This window comes from Triturus cristatus, chromosome 7 (assembly GCF_964204655.1).
Source record: "Triturus cristatus chromosome 7, aTriCri1.1, whole genome shotgun sequence".
Classification (NCBI taxonomy): Eukaryota; Metazoa; Chordata; class Amphibia; order Caudata; family Salamandridae; genus Triturus; species Triturus cristatus.
Window position 1 is genome coordinate 168,881,109 of NC_140590.1, and position 21,862 is coordinate 168,902,970.

Here is a 21,862-nt window from a genome sequence, read left to right on the forward strand (position 1 = left end):
CATTAGATCACACTTTTTGAATCCTGGTAGTTTAGCCACCTCTCTCAGTTTTGTTCCCACTCACAGAGGTGTTTTGGGGGTCAATCTGTTATCAAATCCCATCTCTCTGGTCAATCTATGCCATATCCAAGCACAATATATCTAGTGCAGGTATCCCTTTTTCCCCAAAGTGAGTCAGTCTAATTGAATGCAGGTTTCTCCACCAGGGAAAAAGCCCATCCGTTTACTGTGCATACTTGCGCTGCTTTATGGTTTTTGCGGACGTTCGGCAGAGTGACTTCTCTTTCGTATGTAGGGCTTTGGAGGGTGCACAAGGCTCTCTGGCATATGCCACCCTTCCAAAGCAGAGTCTGCAGCAGATGATCTATTGTTTTTAAAGCGGTCTGGTATCCCATAGGGACTATTTTGTAGTATGTAGGTTAACCTAGGTAGCACTATCACTTTAAAGATTGTCTCCCCTCCCATTTGTTAGAGCAGAATATTTCATCAGTGCATTATGTGCTTTTCCAGAGTAGTCAGGAAGGGACGTGAATTGTAGTCTTAATGCGCGCGGTCATTCTTAGTGATCCACAATGCTAGGTATTTGGAATGGTGAGTTTCGGCCCTTAGTGGTAGAGGCAGTGTTGGCCAAGGCCACTATCCTCTCATTGGAAACAACAATCATTTTCCCCAGTTTATGCCGAGTCCAGTGAATGTCTGATACGTGTTGAATATTTGTTGTAGCCCTGTCAAAGATTCATCAGGGTTAGCTTAGCAGAGGAGTATGTCAGCGGTATATAGAGAAATGCATTACTCCCAACCCCTCTCCCATGTCTATCCCCAAATTTGTGCATCAACCCGTACCATCCTACCAGTGGTTTGATGTCTTCTGTGAACAGCATGAGTGACAGAGGGCATCCTTGGTGTATACCTCTCCTAACTGGGAATGCTCATGATCGAATGCCATTGACCATCACAGCCGCCAGGGGTGCTGTATTCAGGAGTCGTACCCATGGAATGTATCTCAGCACCAGTCCCATTTTTGTCAGGATGACAAAGAGGAATGGTCACTCTGTTGGGTTGAATGCCTTCTTTGGGTCTAGAGAAGCCACTGCGATCGTATGTGTAATCCTGCAGCCAAAGCCACATTGCTATACAGGCACCTTAGATTCACCTTGGTGGATCTTAGCAAGCTCAATCCAGACTGATCTGGATGGATCAAGTCAGTGATCACCATCTGTTGCCTGTTGATCAGTATCCTTGCGAGGAATTTAACTTCTGCATTAAGCAGGGATATTAGTCATTTGGAATCACAGGCATTCCGTGGCTTCCCCATTTTGTGAATCAGCAATATTGTTGCTGTCCGTAACTCTGTTGATAATGTCGCGGACTGAAATGCTTGTCTATACATGGCATGCAGCAGTTTAACAACTTGGGGGCATATTATCAAGGACGGCGTTAAAAATTATCACCGGTTTAGCGGCAAAAAACTGCCGCTAATGCGGCAATAATGGGCTTGATAATATGCCGCAGAGAATTCCAATAGAAGCCCATGTTCTGGTGTCAACATGGGCTTCTATTGGAATTCTCCAGGGCATATTATTAAGCCCATTATTGCCGCTTTAGCAGCAGTTTTCTGCCGCTAAACCGGCGATAATTTTAACGTCGTCCTTGATAATATGCCCGCTCATTTGCTAGTTTTTCTATATAATTCTATGGGTAAACATTGGGTCTGGGAGTTTTCCCAGTCTCCAATTGTGTAATTGCCATTTCTATCTCCTGCTCAGTAATTTCCACTTCTAGCAGGTCCTGTTGCTTCCCTGTTATGCACTTTGTGGGGCAGTCTTTAACAAAGTTGTTGTGGTTCGACGGTTGCAATGTGGATCATGGGTGGCAAAAGGCTTGGAAGTAATCAGCGAATGCTTCTGCTATTTCCGGTACCCCTGTCACCTCTGCCAACTCAGGTATATAAATATGTCTGACATGTCTGTGTTGCCCTTCCCAGCTAATCAACCACACCAGAAGTTTACCAGCCTTGTTCCCTGCTTCATACAGCTTTGCTTGTTTAAGGAGATAGTTCATTTTTACGTCACTAATTAAGGTGGTTCTGTACTTGTCTCTTATGGCAGTTAGGGTGTGAGTGACCCCCATTGTAGACCGCTGTGCATGTTCCGCTTCTAACTCCTTAAGGAGTACCACTCTAGCACCTTCCGTTTCTCCCTCTCTCGCATCTTTTCTAATTCTCCTGAGATGATTACTTCTCTGATAGTGGTCTTGTAGGCCTCCCAGTGCATGTCTTCTCCTGCCACTGACCCAGAGTTTTATTTAAAGTAGCACTCTGTGGCCGTGGCCAGTGTGTCAACCACCTCAAGTTTCCCTAGCACCATGTTGCTATCCTCCAGTCCCCCGTCGTGTGCCTGTTGTACGTGCCCAGTGTAACCCTTAGGGGTGAGTGGATTGACACTGACAGGTAATCTGCCTTTGTAAAGTGATGCAGGGACACGCTGGAAGTAAATAGATGATCGATTCTCGAGTGGGAGTTATGTGCAGCAATATGTGTATCGCAGATCCTGCTGGTGTAGTGTTCTTCAAACGTCGCCCATGTCCATTGCCTGTAAGAAGCCTTCTGGCTTCCCTGGTGTGGTTCTGGAAAACTGTCTGAGGTCACATCTGGCTAATTGTGGGTGGACTACCATGTGGAAGTCCCCTCCCAAAACTGTTAAGGCATTTGGTAAGGTGACTAACAATCACATCAGAGTCTGTAAAGTGTCTGTTTGCAGGCCTGGTGGAACATAGATGCTCATCAGCAATAGACGAGTCGCCTCCGAGTCCCCCAACACTGCAATGTTCTGCCACTGTTGGCTGTCCTAACTTTTGCAGGATGGATATTAATGGACTTCCTGATTGGTATCTGCCTGATATGAAACCGGAATAGCATAACATCTTATAATCCCCCTCTCCCAATGAATTGATAGTGTGCTCCACTGAAATGTGTTTCCTACAGGAGAGCTACATCCGTTTTAGATTGTGTCAGTACCGTAGAAACCAGCACGCTTGTTTTTGTTCCCCAGCCCATTGAAATTCCACACCATGAGAGTAAGCACTTGAGTCATTCTAACTTAAACTTGGTGTTTCATCTGTTGCTGCCTTGTGGTCTCATACACTGATCAGATATATTTCACTGTAGTGCAATGGGTGACAGTCAAACAATAACAGAACTCACAACCCCCTCCCGCCCTACCTTACAATTCGGCAGCTTCTGAACTTACCACCACAGCAATGAATGGCACATCTGTCGCTTCAGCATAATGGACATCTCTAACTTAGAACATGTTGCACAGGGTGTGATGGGATGGCCGTAAGTGAGCTACCCGTGTAGGATCTGGTGTTGCTATGGACAGTTTGGTTTGGCAGTGTGACAACCTTAGTCGTTCCTTTTTTGTCATGTCCCGCATGATGATGAGTTATATTACTTTGATGTTCTCGGCGATAACCTGTTTGGGGGAGGGGATTCTCTGTCACTCTTTGCCAGGGGATTTATTTCCCATGGCTCTACTTCTGTGGATCACCTTCTGCTATGAGGGGGTTCTAACCTCGTCCCTTGGGATCTATGTCCACACCTGCTTTTCCATTGCTGATTTGTTAGTTGTTGCCAAAAGCCTACTCCACACATGTTTTCTGAGGACCCAGGAGAGTCAGACCGGGTTGATCCACAAAGCAGTTTTCCTCCAGCCAGTACCATGCTTCTTCGGGGTATCGTAGAATAAGGATTTGTCATTGTAAATAATTTGCAGCCGTGACGGGAAAAGTAACATGCATTTAAGGTTCATATCACGCATTTTTGTTTGATCTTCTGAAATAATTTCCTCTATTGTTGTGCTTTCAGGGTATAGTCGGGGAATGTCATCACTTCTGAGGATTCACATGTAACTTTGCTGATCTTACAAGCTGCTTGCAAGGTTACGCCTCTATCAGTGAAATTAAGGATTCTGGTAACCATTGGTTGGGGTGGCGCACCATGTGGTGGGTGAGGTGTCAGTGAGAAGTGTGCTCTTTCCACCAAGAAGCAACAAGAGACATCTCCCCCATAGGCCCCAAGACTTCATCCGTGTTTAGATGTATTTTGTATGTAATGGGCCCCCCTTGCCCTCAGTGATGCCTATGATCCTGATGTTATTTCACCTTGGGCGTCCTTCGGTGTCTTCCGCTCACACATCAAGTGCCTTTACTGTACGTTGGAGGTCAGTGATCTTGGCGTGTGCCATCAGGGAGAGGGAACCCAGGGACAGATACTGCCTAACCAAGCCCCAGGTCCTCAGCTGCTGCCTAAGGTTCATTTTGGGCAGTTCAGCCAGTGTCCACTTTATACAGTGGGTGCCCAGCCTCCTGATACACATTCACGCCATGCCAGAGGGGGTGGGGAGGAGCCAAGGCAGGAGGCTTGGCACCCACGTGGGAGCCGTACTGCTGTCAGATCACACACCTCCTCAGGTGTTCACTGCCACAAGCCGCCTATGTGTCAGGCCAGCGCGGTCGTCTTCCCCTCATCAGCACTCTCCTGCTGCATGGTGCACCACGTGGCTTATTCACTGAGACTTGCTGTGCTGCGGCCCACGCATTCAGGCCACTCCTGCGTGCCCCTACCAGGCACCGCTGCTCTCCTATGTCATAGAGGGCGGGGCACCCTCCACAACCACACTACGCCCTTCACCAGACAACCAGTCCCTATCATGCCATTGAAGCCTGGCACAGGCGACAAGCCTGAGGCTCCGGCCACGATCACCACCACTCTCGCCACTTGGGTCCTCCAAGTACGATTATTAATGACCTGGACACCAGGTGGCAGCATTGGCAGAGCCCCTGATTTCATGCTCTGTTTCGCATTGCTGAATAGCCACCAGAGTATAGGACAATGTCGGTTATTGCAGGCCTTCGATCACTGAACTTAGCAAGGCACGTCCACTATCTTGGCCTGCCTGGCTTCTCCCCCCAGCTTCACCGGTTTAAATATTAGCTTCTCTGAAACCCTTGTATCTTTAACTGACCACACAAAAGTTCAATATCAGGATGTCGAAAGGTTCCTCCATATCTATGGAGGCTGCCACTGCCCTGACAGAGTTCTCTGTGATGCTGCTGAGGAAATTTAACAGTCGCCTATTATTGTGCTGTTCCCAGGCACACATCCACTCTGATCACAGCGCACTAGAGACTGCAGTACTCAGAGCATTCCCAAAAATCTTGTAGTCAAGATCGAGTAGCGCTGGGGAGAGACAGGAGCGCAACTTCAGCCGATCACGACTTGTCTTTGGCTGCACTATTATGACCTCCTCCCTGGAGATTGGAGGTAACTTACCTCTTCTAAAGGCCTCTTGGTAAAGGCTTAGAAGATGGGGGATCAAATCCTCTTTAAATGTTTTGCAAATGTCTAGGGGTCCTGCCCATATGTTATTGTGTCAGGGCTGCTTTAATCTCATCCAACGCTATAGGTAGGTCCAATTCATCACACTGTTCCGAAGACAGCCATACCAAGGCTGCATCATGCATGTACTGAGCAATTTCCGCATTGCTCTGAAATGAGTGCATTGCAAATATATCACAATAGTATGTCATGAGCCTGTAATTAACACCAACTATGGAATTCACTATCTGGCCATGTTGACAGCACACTGCGGTAATATTCGAGTTTGGTGATGCGTCTTGAACTAGTTTGGCAAGTAGATGCCCCATTTTGTCACACTTGGAGTGACTCTTAGCCAGGTTTTCACATTAGACATAGGGGTCTAGCCTGTCTTGTAGCTATCTGTAGGAATTCAGTTGTCGCATTAGTTTGGGGAGCGAGTCAGGATTAGTAATGTTTTTGTGTTCAGTTATTGAGGTCTACAATTTAGGCATATAGTGTCCTTCGCTAATCTATGTTCGATTTCAGGCACATCCCCCTTTTGTATACCTAAAAGATGACCAATATTAATTTTTGTATATATTAACATTGTGCATTGATGTGTATAATCTCAATCTTTGCAACAGAGTTTGTCTATTGGACAGATTGTGGTCAAAGGATAATCTTGCCAAGCATTCAGTCCCAAGGATGCATTTGATCAAATCTGTAGTAGTGAGGAACATGTCTATGCATGTTTGGCGGGTATGTAACGGTAAGTTTTGAGAGTGTTCCCACTTCAGTGGTTTGAGGGCTCTCCAGGAGTCCTTTAAAGTCCCATCCTTTACCCTAGGTTGTAAGAACTTCACTTAACTTCCTGATCGGTGCATCATGGACCGGTAAATGTGATCTATCTGCTTCAATGCACAGGATGGAGTTGAAGTCCGATGATGATGAATGGGTTGTGTGGGTTTCTATCCAGCAGAACACCCACCCATTGCAGGTGAGTTGTCTTGCCATTGTTGGAAGAGTACAAGCTTATCATGTTCAACACTGCTGAGGGGCGATCACATTTGCCCCATGTGATGGTCGGGCTACGACTGTAGACAAGTATACTTCTAACTCTAAGCAGGTTCAGGCAATGTTGCATGTGTCGAGGACAGGCTTGTGCACTCATGTTTTTGTTCTGTTGTAATTTTTAGGCTGTATTATTGACAGGGGCAAATGTACTCTGTACAGTTAATGATCCACCATCTCATGTATGATCTTACTGCCTGTGCACTGTTGGCTACTAGCAAATCTGTCAAAACATAATAAAAATATATATTTTTTAAAAATGTTCAATGCTTCGTCGTCCAGTCTAAGATTGGCAGACAAATCATCCTTCCCTGTCTGTTGTGTGTTCTTTGACGTTGCAATGAACCCCTGGGCACAGCCTTATCAGGAGTTCTTAGGCATATGCAAAAAGGCAGTTCCATATACCTGCTTTTTGGATCTTAATGGAACCCTAGTCACCTGAGCGATGTGTGATGTGTCTCCTGTATCAGGACCATGTGGCCCCTCCTGTGTTTTAAGTAGATGTGGATTGTGTCTTTTGGATGAGCTGGCCAGCCCCCACATTTGTCAGGTCAGGAAAGCCTATTTGCTGACCCATTACTTCTCTGGACTCTGATCACCTGATTATCTTTGCTCCTTCCTTAGTTGGTCCATCATTTTCTGTGTGCATGGGGTGTTCCCAGCATGTCAGCCATATATTTTGTTGGGTGTAAATACAAAAAATTAAAGTGTAGTATATCCACAGAGTGACTCCAAGGGCTAGTTGGCTAGCCTCAGGGACAGAAAATGCTTCAACCACCTTGAACCCAGAACCTAGACTCTGGCTACTGTGAGTCGTGCCCCCCCCCCCTCCCAGGTGGTGCCACCCCAGTCCTTGTATGTGGGCCTGATGGTGCTCTGCCAGCCCAGCTGTGGTCCTGTGAACAAAAAAGATGCTCAAACGATGTCTGAAGTGCTTCATAGATACTTTAAACATTACCTCTAAGTCAAGCCTGAATGCATGGTACCAAATTACCGGAGGGTTGTTTCCAGGCTACTTTAGGGTTTGCTTGTGTCTCGCCCTGAAAATAATGGTTGTTGCTGATAGGGAAGGGCTTCTTTCTCCTCAACTAGCAACCCAATTTCCTGCAACATGTTTTGGGACGTGTGAGCCCACTCAGCCCAAAGCAGTGTGATAATCCTTCTTACTGTGAGTGCTTTAATCATTATATTTCTAGGCTAGTAAAAGGCCAGATTTTATCATAATGGATACCTGACTGTCTGTATCCCCCTCAGCAGGTGGCCTTGGATCTGTCACCAGCTGCTCTCAACACCTGGGGTTTAGGGCGCCCAATGATATACGCCAGGGTGCCTCCATTGTTTCTTCGTGTCGATTTCTTAAAATTCGCTCCCTCTACTTCTTGTTGTATGGTTCGTTCTCCTGCAGAGCTTGATACCACTTTGCTGGTACGCACAGGCAGGGTGTTGCACTCTGCAGGAGTGATGTTCTGGGCTTGGTCCTCTGGCAAGCCAACTCCAGGCCCACAGGTGTGGCGCAGTTGGGGTAGACTGTGCCCCACACAGTTGCTGATCTTGCACCAAGGCTTCCCTCACACTCTGCATCCATTTATTGGCAGTTTTGTTGCAGTTCTCTCCTGTGCCTCACTTTGCAGTGCATGTTAGTACTGGCAGGATAGTGCATGGTTCCTTGGCTGGGAAACAGATGCTGATGGGATCGATACACCAAGATACAACAACAAGATCAGTCCGCACCCAAATTTGGTCGATCAGCCTCCGGGCATTACCAGCCTGTTTTTGGGGGGGAGTTTTTGGCTGATTTGTAGGCTGGTTTTCCTGGTATTCTGTGTACTGGGAACACATTGGTGTTCAGACAGCTGAACAAATTATGATTAAATTAAGCAGTTGCTAATTACATTGTCTTTATGCATTAAACTAGCAACTGGTTTTAATTGCGTTGCACATACTATTTTTTTCCAATAACCATTACTATGTGTTAATTTTTAGCCAAGTCTTGCCCTGGAAATAGCCACTATGAACTATGTTCCAATGGATGCCCCATCACCTGTTGCGGGCTCACCACCTCCACAAGATGTGACTCGACTTGCACAGAAGGCTGCTCCTGCAATGACGGCTTTGTCCTCAGTGGAGATCAGTGTGTTGATATAAGTCAGTGTGGATGCCACTACAGGGAGAAATACTACAAGAAAGATGAAGTGTTTTACCCCAGTGGAAAGTGTGACACGCAGTGTACGTGTCAAGAAGGTGGATCTGTTGACTGCATACCGTTCACCTGTGGACCCAATGAAGAGTGCGCTCTGGCAGACGGTCTCCAGAGGTGCATCCCTGTAGATTTTGGAACATGTGCTGCTCTCGGAGACTCCCACTATGCCACACTCAATGGTCACCGCTATGACTACCAAGGAAGATGCCTGTACACTCTGGCCAAATACAGCGGTGGGAACAAGAATCTCACACCATTTGCCATCAATGTAAAACATACAGAATATGGAAACAGACAAGTGTCAGTCACATCAATGGCTACTCTTCACATATATAACCACACATTAGCCATGGTCCAGAACAAAAAAGGCATCGTCCTGGTGAGTTATGAAAAAGCTATATACAAATCATTGAGCAAATAATACAAAGATTGCTAGTGCCTTATAAGGTCTCATTGACATCATTATGACATTTTATGTTCTCTATCTCTCTCTTTTTGTCCTTTGCTCACATTTTTACTCTCAATATATGTTTTTCCCTATGAACATGTTCCTTCCATTCATATCACTTATGTAATATGGTTCTATACTGTAATTTAGGGATCTGTAACGTAAGTAAAACAGTACTTTAAATACCAGACTGGAATGATTGATTGACTGCAAAAAAATAAAAGTAGTTCCACCAAATAACTCAAAATACAGGTTGTTAAGAGAAAAGAAGTTTTTTTGGGATAGAAATCATAATTTGTCTGTACAAGCGAAAGACTTTTGAACTTCTGCAAGCAAGGCAGTACTAATCCTGATTACAAAAGGCATTTCAGCTTTCATGATCAGACTACTATAGATTAAAGAGTAGGCAGTGGTTAAACTCAGATATCTTTCAAGAATCTCCAGTAATGATCACCTAGCATTGTGCTATGAATGGTATGTTATATTATATTGATTTTTAAAGAGCAGTTGCCCTCATGAAGAGTTCTGACAATAGAGACAGAAAACTACTCTAAAGACTGACGGTGATTAAGCAGTTCTGTTAAATACCTCAGTTTTCAGTTGTTTCTTAAAGATTTGAAGGATAAGAGTTAAAGCAATGAGAGGTGAAGATTATTCCAATATTTAGATGCCTGATATGAAAACAACTAGTCACCCATTTTAATGCGGGGTGATGCGAGGAATAGTAGCAAAATTGAGATTTCTTGAACTCATGGGATGATATAAGGAAAGTTCATTGTTTGGATATAAGGGGCAAGTGTTCTGCAATGCTTTGTGAGAAAAGCAAAAAATCTTAAGCATAAGGACAACATGTATGAGAAAGTGCCTCTTTTTGCGTGGCCACCCCATTGTTTGTGGACTGATTCTTCTAGCTTTTTAAATCTGTGCACTGGGACAATGTCAACCAGGCTGCATTGCATGTGCTCTGACCTCTAAAACATATTGAAATCGGCCAAAATTTAATTGCCATATTTTGCATTCCTATAGGGCCATTTTATATGTTACCCATAAAGCATCCACGCCATGGACAGTTAAATTTCACCTACACCTGTAGAGTACATCACTACTGTGCCATCCACTCATGTGACCAGGCAAACACAACCTCAGGCCTACCACTGCTTCAGGAAAAAAATGCAGCTAGACTTGTCAAAATAACCCTTTTCGACAGAATAAAACCTTCTTTTTAAATAATATGTTACCCTTATGTAGGCACTACAATCCACAAGGCAGGGTGCAAGGTATTTAAAAGTAGGACACATAGAAACCTAAAGAAAACATGTCCTTACAGTGACTAGAACTCAAAAGCTATTTTTAGTGTGGGAAGGCTAGCTGGCCGATACAGAACATCTGGGAAGACATATTAAATATCATATTTCTTGTTAGAGATTGGCTAAAAAAATGATTAAACAGCTATTTTTAATATTTATTTTTTAAAGTAGAACTCAATGCTGAAGTTGGAGTTTTAATACTTAATAAGAAAACATAACTGAAGCATCTGGAGGCTATTTTGAATTGGGTCTGGAGCTGTGGCATAGTGAGTGATTAGCCCCGGTGAGGCTTGAAAACTGCTCCCAGAGCAAAGAAAATGGCCTGACTGTGGGAAGGTGTTTTTGCTCTTCTAGCAGGAATGCCAGCTGGGCTAAACCCTGTGACTTAATTTAATTCAAACAGGCCTCCCTTTCAGAAACTGTTAGCTAGCACCTAACCAGGCCCATTCTTTTGTCCTCCCAGTCAGGCAAGTACTAAACTTAATGGGGGAAAGCTGGAGCCAGAACAAGTTTGGAGTGACCACAGAGGAGGGCTGTTCGTTACTCTGGCCAACCCGCAGTGAGTGATGGGCACTGTGGGATTGTTTGTATAAGGGCAAACAGGTACTGCTGCAAATGTGGGTTGGGTTACCCCAGGATCTCTTACCTTGTTGTTTCACAGGGGCCAGGAGTCCCCCCACCCGCTATCTAGTGCCCGGAATACATGTGCCACCTAAAGACATCTCCTTCGGAACTCTCCAGACCTGTGGAGGAACAGAGGGACGGTACCTGCTGCTTTGAAACCTGTGAGGAGAAGTGAAGTGCTGTATTTTGAGAATTGAGAACACCTTTTTTGATGAAATATGGTCTTTATTTAAGTATATTCATAGGGACCCCCAGAGTCACCCTCTCAGCTCCTCAACTAAGCTTCCCCTGTGGATTCTACAATCCAGATTCCACAGAAGAACCTTGTTGCTAGGTGCTGATAGATCACCATGTATGGATAAGAATGCAACACATCTTGCCTTCTATAAATACAATAGAATCATAACTAAAATTAACTTAAGAACATACGTAATCATTCAACTTCTTAGGTTTCATTTTCAAATGTTCACTTGAAACTCTTTTACCAACTTCGTTGGAATTGTCTAAACTAGAATTGTCAATTGTTCTTGTATTATTTTCCAACCAGTATTTCGTTTCAGCATTATTACACTTGAAACCCTAGAAATGTTCCAGCATTTCCCATCTAAAGTTTTAATTAAATTCCCATTGACTTCTAAAATTTCCTTAGGCTCAGATAACTTCGATTGTCCTTTCCTTACAATGTTGTTAGGACAAACTCTCACATAGTCACCTTTTAAGAAAATTCTCTTGCAATTTGTGATCTTATTATGTCTTGACTGGTAATCTTCTTGATATTTGAATACTTTTTTCCTTATTTCATCTTCCTTTACCATTTTCCTACCACTCCTACCCATCCAAGCAGATACAGCAGCCGACCAAGGAGTCCTACCTTTCAACAAACAAAAAGGAGTTTCCCCAGTCACCGAATTTAGAGTTGTTCTGTAATTCCATAGCATTTCCTTTACTTGTGTTTTCCAGCACCTGTTCATAGATACTGCCAATTGAATGCTTTCTCCTAAAACACGGTTGAAGCGTTCAACCAAACCATTTCCCCAAGGATGGTACACTGGTGTTCTTAAATGTTTGACACCCCATTTATTAAGAAATTCATCAAATTCATGTGAAATAAACTGTGGACCATTGTCTGATAATAGTTCTGCTGGACAACTTTCCCTCCTGAAAACTTCTTCACAAAAGGAAATGACATTATTAGTCTTAACTTCAGTCATAAAAGCTACCTCAGGCCATTTCGAATAATAATCCATCATGATTATGCCATATTTCTCCAGTGAACCTAAACCTTCAAACGGTCTACAAATGTCAATTGCAAGCCTTTCCCATGCCCTTTCAGGAAAACTCATAGGTGTTATTGGTGAATCTCTCATTACGTGAGATTTATCGCTGCACATACAAGATATACACTCCCTCACAAATCTTTCTATATCTCTATCCATGTTAGGCCACCAAAAATCCATTCTTGCTTTTCTTTTAACCGCAGACATACCGCCATGCCCTTCATGTAATAAATGCATTAACTTGGATCTTAACGTTAAAGGCACCACTAATTTGTCACCTCATCTTACTATTCCATTAACTACAGACAGTTCTTCCCAAACATCTTTATACATGGCAATGTCCACATCTAGTTTGCCATTGATCAGAGATGGCAAACTTTTGATTACCTTAACTAAAGAGTCATCAGAAGTTATAGCGTCCTTCCATTCTTGTTCATTAATAGAATGATGAAGATCATCAATACTAGCAATTAGGAGATCTTCATCATCATTTTTCCCATCCAACTTATTATTCACTGGTAACCTTGATAAACAGTCCGCATTAATGTTTCGCACACCTGGTACATATTTCAAATCAAACAGATAGTCTTGTAATCTATAAATCCATTTGGCTATGCGTGGAGTCGCTCTACTTGCACCCGTGGTTGTGAATATGTCTAACAATGGTCTATGGTCGGTGCGAAGTTCAAATTTTGTACCCCAAATATATACAGGGAAATGTTGCACACCCCACCAACACGCTAATGCTTCCTTCTCAATTGTGGAATATGACAACTCTGCACCTTTAAGCGTGCGTGAAGCAAATACAATCACATTTTCCTTACCATCACATTCCTGAATTAATACAGCTCCTAAGCCATATCCACTAGCATCCATTACAATAATTGACTTATTTTGAGGATTAAACGATTTTAAAGTAGTGGCATTGGCCACTGCTTTTTTAACAGTTTCAAAAGCAAGTTGACATTCCCTTGACCATTGGAAACTGACTCCCTTCTTCATTATATCACGCAAAGGTTGTATAATATCCGAAAAATGATGCACAAATTTTGTATAATACTCGGCTAGACCAAGAAATGATCTTAACTGATCTTTGTCTAAAGGTGAAGGAGCTTTTTCTAGATCCTCAACCAAATTCAAGTTAGGTTTTATACCTTTGTGAGACAACGTATGTCCTAAATATTCAACTTCAGGTTGACAAAAGTTACATTTTTGCAAACTAATGGTAAGACCAGCAGCTTAAAGTTTAGACAATACTTCCTTCAAAACATTGTTGTGATGCTCTTCACTCTTACCCCAAAATAGTACATCATCTTGGAACACCATAGCATTTTTAACATCGCTCAATATCTTTTGCATTATCCTCTGGAACACCGCAGATGCCGAGGCTAACCCAAACGGTATTCTGATAAATTGGAATGCACCTTCAGGAGTGATAAAAGATGTTAGATGTTTGGATTCTGATTGTAAACATACTTGGTGATAAGCACTTGACAACTCCAATGTTGTGAAATACTCCCCACCGTCAATACAAGATAGCATTTCATTTATGCGTGGCAGAGGATACCTGTCCACCCAAATACACTCATTCAAATCTCTTAAGTCCACACACATGCGGATTTTGCCGTTGGGTTTGTGCGCGATCACAACTGGATTTAACCTTTTTTTGCTTCTATGGGTTCAATAATCTTTTTCTTACACAATCTTTATAATTCTTCTTTCAATTTCTCTCTCAAGACTAAAGGTACATTACGTGCTTTGTGCACTTTTGGAATTACGTCTTATTTTACTATAATTCGATGCTCGAATCCTTTAAGACATCCTAAATTTTCACTAAATAGTTTGGGAAAATCCTTAACCCATTTGTTTATCTTGTCAACGCCAGTTAAAAGTACTTGAGAGGGATGATTTGGATTAAGGATTATGCCCAAACCTTTTTGCTCCATCCACCCCAAAAGGCACCTGCCGGATTCTACAACATAAATCTTTGCCAAAGTCTCTCGATCCTTAAAATGAATTTTAGCATTAAAATATCCTATAACTGGTAATTTTTTTCCACAATAACCTAAAGGTTCAACATCAGTAGGAATTAATTTGGTAGATCCCAAACGTTCCCATTTAATCTTATCTATCAGAGTAAAAGGGGAACATGAATCGGCCCACATTTGTATCTCTGAATTATTGATAGATACTGTACATTTGGGAGAAGAATAAGATGTTGATTGACTGTTCTGCACTGAACTAACTTGTTCAATTACCATGACTTCAATATCACTTTCATCTTCAACATTCTCACTATCTTTTACATTTATCGTATATGCATTGTCTATTTCTTAATCTTTTTTATAAAATTCTCGATGTCATTAGCTTTACAAGCTCGTGAAAAATGACCTATTCTTTTACATTTATAACAACGACTTTTGACAGCAGGACAATGTGCAGCATCGGCATTGTGTCTATAGCTCCCGCACCTGTAACAACATTTCCTGCTATTTACCCCTTGTTTCCTTCCAAAATTTGTCTTGTCCTCACTATTACTTTTGACTATTTTTTTAGAATTATAATTCACTGCACATATCTTGTTAGAGTCGGTTTCACTCTTTGAATTACTTTCAGCCAACTCTTTCACATATAGTGAAGTGTTTTCTATGCGTTTGGCAATTTCAATAGATTTGTCTAAGGATGGGTCTTTTAAATCTAGTAATTTCTCTTGTATCCTTTTGTTGTTGGTTCTGTTTATGAGTTGGTCTCTAATGATTTCATCCCTTAAATCCTTAAATTTGCACGTAATTGATAATTTTCTTAAAGCAGCTACGTATTGCTCTACTTTCTCTCCCTGCTTTTGAGAACGGAAAAAAAACTTGTGTCTTTCAACCACTAAACTCAATTTTTTCCCAAAATTATTTGCTAACGCTGTTAAAGCCATTTCATATACATCTGATTCTTCCTCGTCTGAAGAATTATCAACATCCCTAATATTGGGTTGAAAATCAGGTAGTGTATTCAGAACATTTCTCCCTTCTACCCCTAAACAAACTTTCAAAATAGCTAACTTTCTTTTTGGAATAAACACATTCCCCCCAATTGCTTCTAGATATGTGGTGAAAGCCTCCTTCCAATCATCCCATTCCATACATGGAGGACCAGGTTCTTGTAAAAAAGTAGGTGGAATAGGAATAGACGATTGTGTAGCCATGTTTCTGGTGATGTCTTTTATCCACTGCAAACATTTTTATTACTGTTCGTTGCAAAACTTAAATGTTGTAAGAAGATTTGTAATGATCCAAAGCTTCCCTTTACTGTTGAGATAAAATATAGTTACTGCTGAACGTTGGATAAAAATGGCAATGTCACTGGCACTTCCTTAAAATGTACATGTACATGCAATCAATTGTTGATGACTTCAGTTTAACGTTGAGGCTAATTCACTGTTGATAGATGTGGTACTAGGGTGTTGATGGTTTAATTTCACTTTATTCTTGACTAAATCACCCAAGATACTTGATGATTTCTTCCTTCAAATGCGTATATTTATTTTTTTCCACTCTTGCAAAAATAAAGTATTTTTTTCTTTTTGAATGTGATAAGAGGGTCCCAGCACTCGTTAGCTGCGAGCGTGTGAAAGTCGTTTATATTCTCAGTCAGCCGTATATGCTCAGCGAGCCTCAATCCCCTTTAATTGCGAACGCACTCTCGTAGCGTGTAAACAACACGTTGCTAAGCGAAGACTCCTTTTCGGCGAGACGTCTTTTATGTGCGCGTCATACTCTTGTTGCTCATGCGCCTTCTGCCATCGCTGCTCCCTTCCCCAGAAACAGACACCGGACCTCAGGAATGATCTGCGCGCAAATGTGGGAACGTCCGACTATCCCGACCCTCACAATCTCCGAAGCAAGAATGATGGACACTTCACGTTCTTTACCGGCACAAAGTTGGATCACACAGTTGTTTTATCTTCCTCGAGTACACTTCGGTAAGACGCGCGGCTCACTTCGAACACTGCCACGGTTGCTTAGCAGGCATTCACGCTCTGTAGATTATTTTTATTTGAATGCTAACAACTATATGTTGGAAATACGAGCAAATCCAATTAAATTTACTTGATAAGTAACTCTCTCTTCAGTCAACTTATTCAAATAAAATGACTAACCTTCCGACACGATGTACATTTAGCTGGGGGTCCACGATTTCACCATAATTAAGGTTTTCAGGCGTTTTTCTGTCTTTTTCGAATTAAATGGTGCAGCCAATTCAATTATTCTTCTGAAGGTTGTTCTTAGACAGAGTATCCCATCCTCGTCACCATTTTTGAGAATTGAGAATTTTTTGATGAAATATGGTCTTTATTTAAGTATATTCATAGGGACCCCCAGAGTCATCCTCTCAGCTCCTCAGCTAAGCTTCCCCTGTGGATTCTACAATCCAGATTCCACAGAAGAACCTTGTTGCTAGTTGCTGATAGATCACCATGTATGAATAAGAATACAAAACTGTACCTGCTCCAACTTGTATCCAGGACAACGAAGTGGACTCCAAGGGTTAGTTGACAGACCTCATGTGTAAGCCTCTGGGGCACAACATGCTTTAGGAAGTATTTCACCGAAACAGCCCAATTGGACCTGACTTGGACTTTGCTGGTGCCTCTTCCCAGTGAGTCTTGACCCCCCAAATGCTGTTCCTGAGATCCTGGGACCCATGGCTGTGTCTAACTTGATTTACTTCTCCTATCACCTCTGAATAGCTGGGACCTTTTCAGCTCTATGACCTCTGGAAGACTGAGACAAACCATCCCAGTCTATCTGCCCAAGGCGTGACCTTACTGGGATAAGAAAACAGGTTTCTCACATCCGAGCTTCTCAGCAGCAGCAAATATGGTTCAGCTGGACCTTGACGAGTAGGAATCAGGCCTTGTAGAACTCATCACCGGATAAAGACATCAGGCTTGCCCCAGTGAAGAAATCTGGGCTCCAAAAAAGAGACTAAAGGCCTTATTTATAATGAATTGGATTAGGGCAGTGCCTCAAGTCTTTTGCTGTGCTGTCCTATGCCAAATCAAAAGGGCAGGAATGCACCCTTTTTATGAGATATGGTGCATTCCTGTCTTTCAGCTAGCTCAGTACACAATTTGGTATCTCGCACCAACACAGGCACCCTTGCACCATGGTGCAATGTTGTCTGCATTTGTGGCAGATTTGTTTTCGTGCAGGAAGGGATACCTTCCTGTATAAAAGCAATCCATAGAGGCATTTACTCTTTCTAGGTGGGCTGCAGAATATTTTTCCTAGTTACGCTTGCCCTAGGGAGGCATACAGTTTTGACGCATTCCCAGGTTTACAGATTTTATAAATCTAGGAACGAGTAAAAATGCATGTGTGTTGCATGGGAACACCCACCGCAATGCCCATGCAATGCCTTCCTGATGAAGTCTTAGTCAATGCAGAATCTTGGGCTGCGTTGCCTTACACCATACGTACAAGACCATGAAAAGCCATGCAAAGTGGCTTTGCATGGCCTCGTATATATGGGTCTGAAATCTGTGCCACCGGAGCATCATAAAACATGATGCATCTGCAGTGCTAAGGGCTTGTAAATAAGCCCCTAAGTTCAAACTTAAAAATCTTGATCAGTAAGACGACTTCCCTAGGCTCCCGCCAAAACCAATGGCTCAAGTGTTTTTTTAATTATATATTCTTTTTTTTAATTAGAGTGGGATTTTTATTGTGTTGTGTTTTCGACTGTTTAACTGTTCTGGTATTTCTAAATGCTTTCTCAAAGTTACACTTGTCTGCTGTGTGCTCTAGCTGTCAGGGGTTGAGCTCAGGTTTGAATGACTGAATCTTGTGCTTGGCCTAACAAAATAGGAACTTGTTACTTGTGGTGAGCCACTACAAACCCCAATTATGAATCACATTCACATATTATTGCATAAGGAGCCAATAATGATACCTGACATGATGTGAACGAGTAGGAGCCTCCTCACACGCTGGTTGGTGGTGTTGTGCAGCTCCATGTTGGCTTCTTCCTGCCCCAGAAGTGACATCGGGCCACAGTATAACCACCTCGCCTGAGTGTCGACATCAGTTTTTGTCTTTCTGTGCCTTCCGATGGAGGTGCGAAGCTCATTCCCTCTCTTTCACAAAACATTTTCCTCAAAATCTTACTAGTGCGCTAGGGCCATGTCTACCACTATAATAACAGGTATCAAACTATGTCAAGATTGAAAATTATGTCAGTTACAGACCTGCACATGGTTTGTCTCTGGTGTCTCAGCTCCTTGCACAAATCGAAGTAGTGCAACAAATGCTCTCAGATAAAGCCGTAGGCCATTTGGAACATGAGGAAAACTGTATGCCACTAAGCACCATAGGAAACTCAGAAGGCCTGATCTGAATTATGCCTTACTAACTCTACCTCTCCTGCCCAAGGTTTTGAAGAAGATCAGGAACAACTGGGCCAAAGTAATCTGGCTTGGGCAGGAGAGTGTGGCACTCAGAACTTCTGGCTATGAGCATCTGTTCTCCAATCTGCCTTTTCAGGAGAATCTCTTGTCGCAACAGCAAGGCAGGGTACTGCACCTGGCCCTGTACAACTTGCAACTCCATGCTTGAAGAGAGAGATGCAATAGTTGACTTCTTTTGACCTTCCTCTGAGGTGGTATATTTTATTCTGACAGCCAGGTGCCCCTCCACCAACACCATGTTCAAGAGATGCTAAGAGAAGTTTGTTATTTAGTGTTCTTCTCACCAACCCTTACAAGCCCAGTTTCTGAAGTTTATCTGTCTTCCTTATCTCTAGACCAGCAAGGCTAAATCAAGCTTAATGGGTATGTATCAGATATATCAGCTGTTCTACAGTTAGCTGATCAGCCACCTTTGTTTAAGTTACCTTTTTATTAATTAAAATCTATATTTAGACATCAAACAGAGGAGACAAACACAAAGCATACATTACACAATATAGATACGCAAAATGCCATATTTTATATTTTATCCTACCCTGTTCCCTAAAGATTCCACACACACCCTACTCCACCCTCCCCCTCCCTCAGGTCCAAAGGAAGTGAAACTATACATTACTTTGGCACACACTTAACCTTATATTACATATGTGACACACACAAAAAACAAGAAAAAACAAATAAAGAATAAAAAACAATAATCTTTCTCCAACCTGTTAAAGGTTAAAGGATTTTTTTAAAGCTGCTCAGCTAGTCCTATGCCAATAATTCCAAATCCTTGTTAATCCATCCAGTTATTGGCGCCCAAATTTCAAACCCTTTCTTTTTGGTTCTATATCCCTTTCCTTCATACACCGCAATCTCCCACCAGTATTTTGTTAACAATTTCCCCTACCAACCATGTATTGAGGGAGGATATTGATCAAGCCAGGCAACGGCCAAACATAACCTGAACACCGCCATAGCTGTGAATAACATGATCCGGTTTGTTTTGGCCATTCCCCGATCCCTGCTTGTAACAGCTCCTTCCAGCCGTTTGTGAGTTTATTTAGATCGTCTCCCACTTCTGTATTAAGTAATTTACATATTGTAGATAAAGTTGGGGAAGCCACCACCAGCATGTTCAGTAAAGGGATTTTACTACAGCTAGCTACCTCTTAATCAGGAAATCCCCTAATTGTAAGTATTTAAAAAAATTATTGTTCCTTATCCCGAATTTTTTTCTTAATTGTATCAAACAAAAATATATCCTTGCCTTCCATTAAATCTCTAATATGCCTCGCACCTTTATCAATCCACATTTTCATATATCCATCATGGAATATAGCTGAAAGGGAATCATTATTATCTAACGGGAAATAACTATGGATTCTTCCAATGTTCAACTTGTTTCGGACTGCAGTCCAGACCTTAAATGCACCCAATAATATCTTGAATGTAACTCTCTTAAAGTAGGCAAAATCAATATGTCGCATGAGACAGCCTTGAGCCTCTGTCCCAAATATTAGTTCATATATGGAAACATTAGCTACTTCTCCTGTTATCCCACTATCTCTACCCAATAAATCAGCCATCTGCGGTAATGCTGCAGCCCAATAGTATATTTGGAGATTCGGAAATGACCAGCCACCACGCTCTCTAGGCAAAGTCATATATTTTAAGGCTCATCGAGGGCGTTGCCAAGCCCACAGAAATCTAGTGATCAATTGGTTCATCGCTAAAAACCATGATTTATTTATTTCCACTGGAAGAGCTGTAAAAAAATTGAAACTTTTGGTAGAAATAGCATTTTAATTGCATTGCACCTGCCTCACAATGTGTGATGTAGATTGTTCATCCTATTAAAATCTACCTTAGATTTCTGTATCAAAGGTTCCAGATTAATATTGACAATTTCATCTATATTAGAGCTAATATTGACCCCTAAATATCTGCCATTCTTCACAACTCTAGCATCATCCAGGTCTGTTTTCCCATTCTTAATTATTAACTTTTTGCTTTCATTAAGATGGTACCCCGCAATCTTACCAAATTGACTTGGTTCCCTTTCTATCTCTATAAGGGCCACTCGCAGGTTAGGTGTGGCTATTGCCAAGTCATCCGCATAGGCTAAAATCTTGGTGTCCCCTCCAATAGTATGTATATCCTGAATCTTTTGGTTCTCCTCTATTTTCCTTATTAAGGGATCGATGTAAACTGCAGACAATAGGGGAGAACAGGGGCACCCCTGTTGCTTACCTCGGCTAATTTTGATTACATCGGATATAGACCCCATCATGGCTATTCTGGCAAAAGGTTCCCGATACATACAGCTGACGGCCCCCATAAATCCTTTCCCCAGGCCCTTTCTCTCCATAATTGCACCCAAGAATGGCCAGGACACCCTATCAAAGGCTTTTTCTGCATCTAACAGTATTAAAGCCATAGGGTCTCCTGTAACCTTAGTAGAATCAAAAGGGGCAATTGTTCGCCGAACATGTTCTATCATTCCCCTGCCTGGGACAAAACCGTGTTGACTGGGAGAGACACATTTTTGTATGACTGAAGCTAGTCTGTTGGCCAGAATTTTAGCATAAGTCTTTGTATTGCTGTTTACCAGGGTAATTGATCGGTATGACCCCAATTCATCTAGAGGTTTGCCTTTCTTTGGAAATACGACAATATTCGCTGATTTCCATGATTCAGGGGCCAATTTCGCCTGATTGTACACTGCCGAATATCTCAAACATAATATCTATGACCTGTGTCTTAAACTTTTTATAGAATTCCCCTGGTATCAAATCCGTTCCGACTGCTTTGCCAAGCGGCATAGAATCAATCGCCTTTATTATCTCATCAATTTTAATTGGTGCTTCTAAACTTTCTTTCTCCTCAGGGGAAATCTCATCAAGAATGTGCCCACTCTCTCGCTCCCCTGTCTGGGTATCCTCTGTATATAAACTCTGATAGAATTTTTGGAATGCAGAGAGAATATCTTCTGGCTCAGTAACCATGCCAACACTAGGATCTCTGATTTTGCTGATCCGGGTTTGCACCAGTTTTTCTTGAGTACGGACTGCAAGCATATGTCCAACCTTTTCATTACTCTCATACAACCTGCTTCGCCAGGCCATATACCT

At 42.3% G+C, this 21,862-nt stretch overlaps 1 protein-coding gene across 1 annotated transcript in view; it reads left to right on the forward strand.

The window, feature by feature from the left end:
- Positions 1-21,862, forward strand: part of LOC146809136 (IgGFc-binding protein-like) — a 453,503-nt gene that overhangs the window by 292,965 nt on the left and 138,676 nt on the right. The window contains exon 24 of the mRNA XM_085615950.1: positions 8,414-9,009. Coding sequence (XP_085472076.1) covers positions 8,414-9,009 — 596 coding nt within the window. The remainder of the gene's footprint in view (positions 1-8,413; positions 9,010-21,862) is intronic.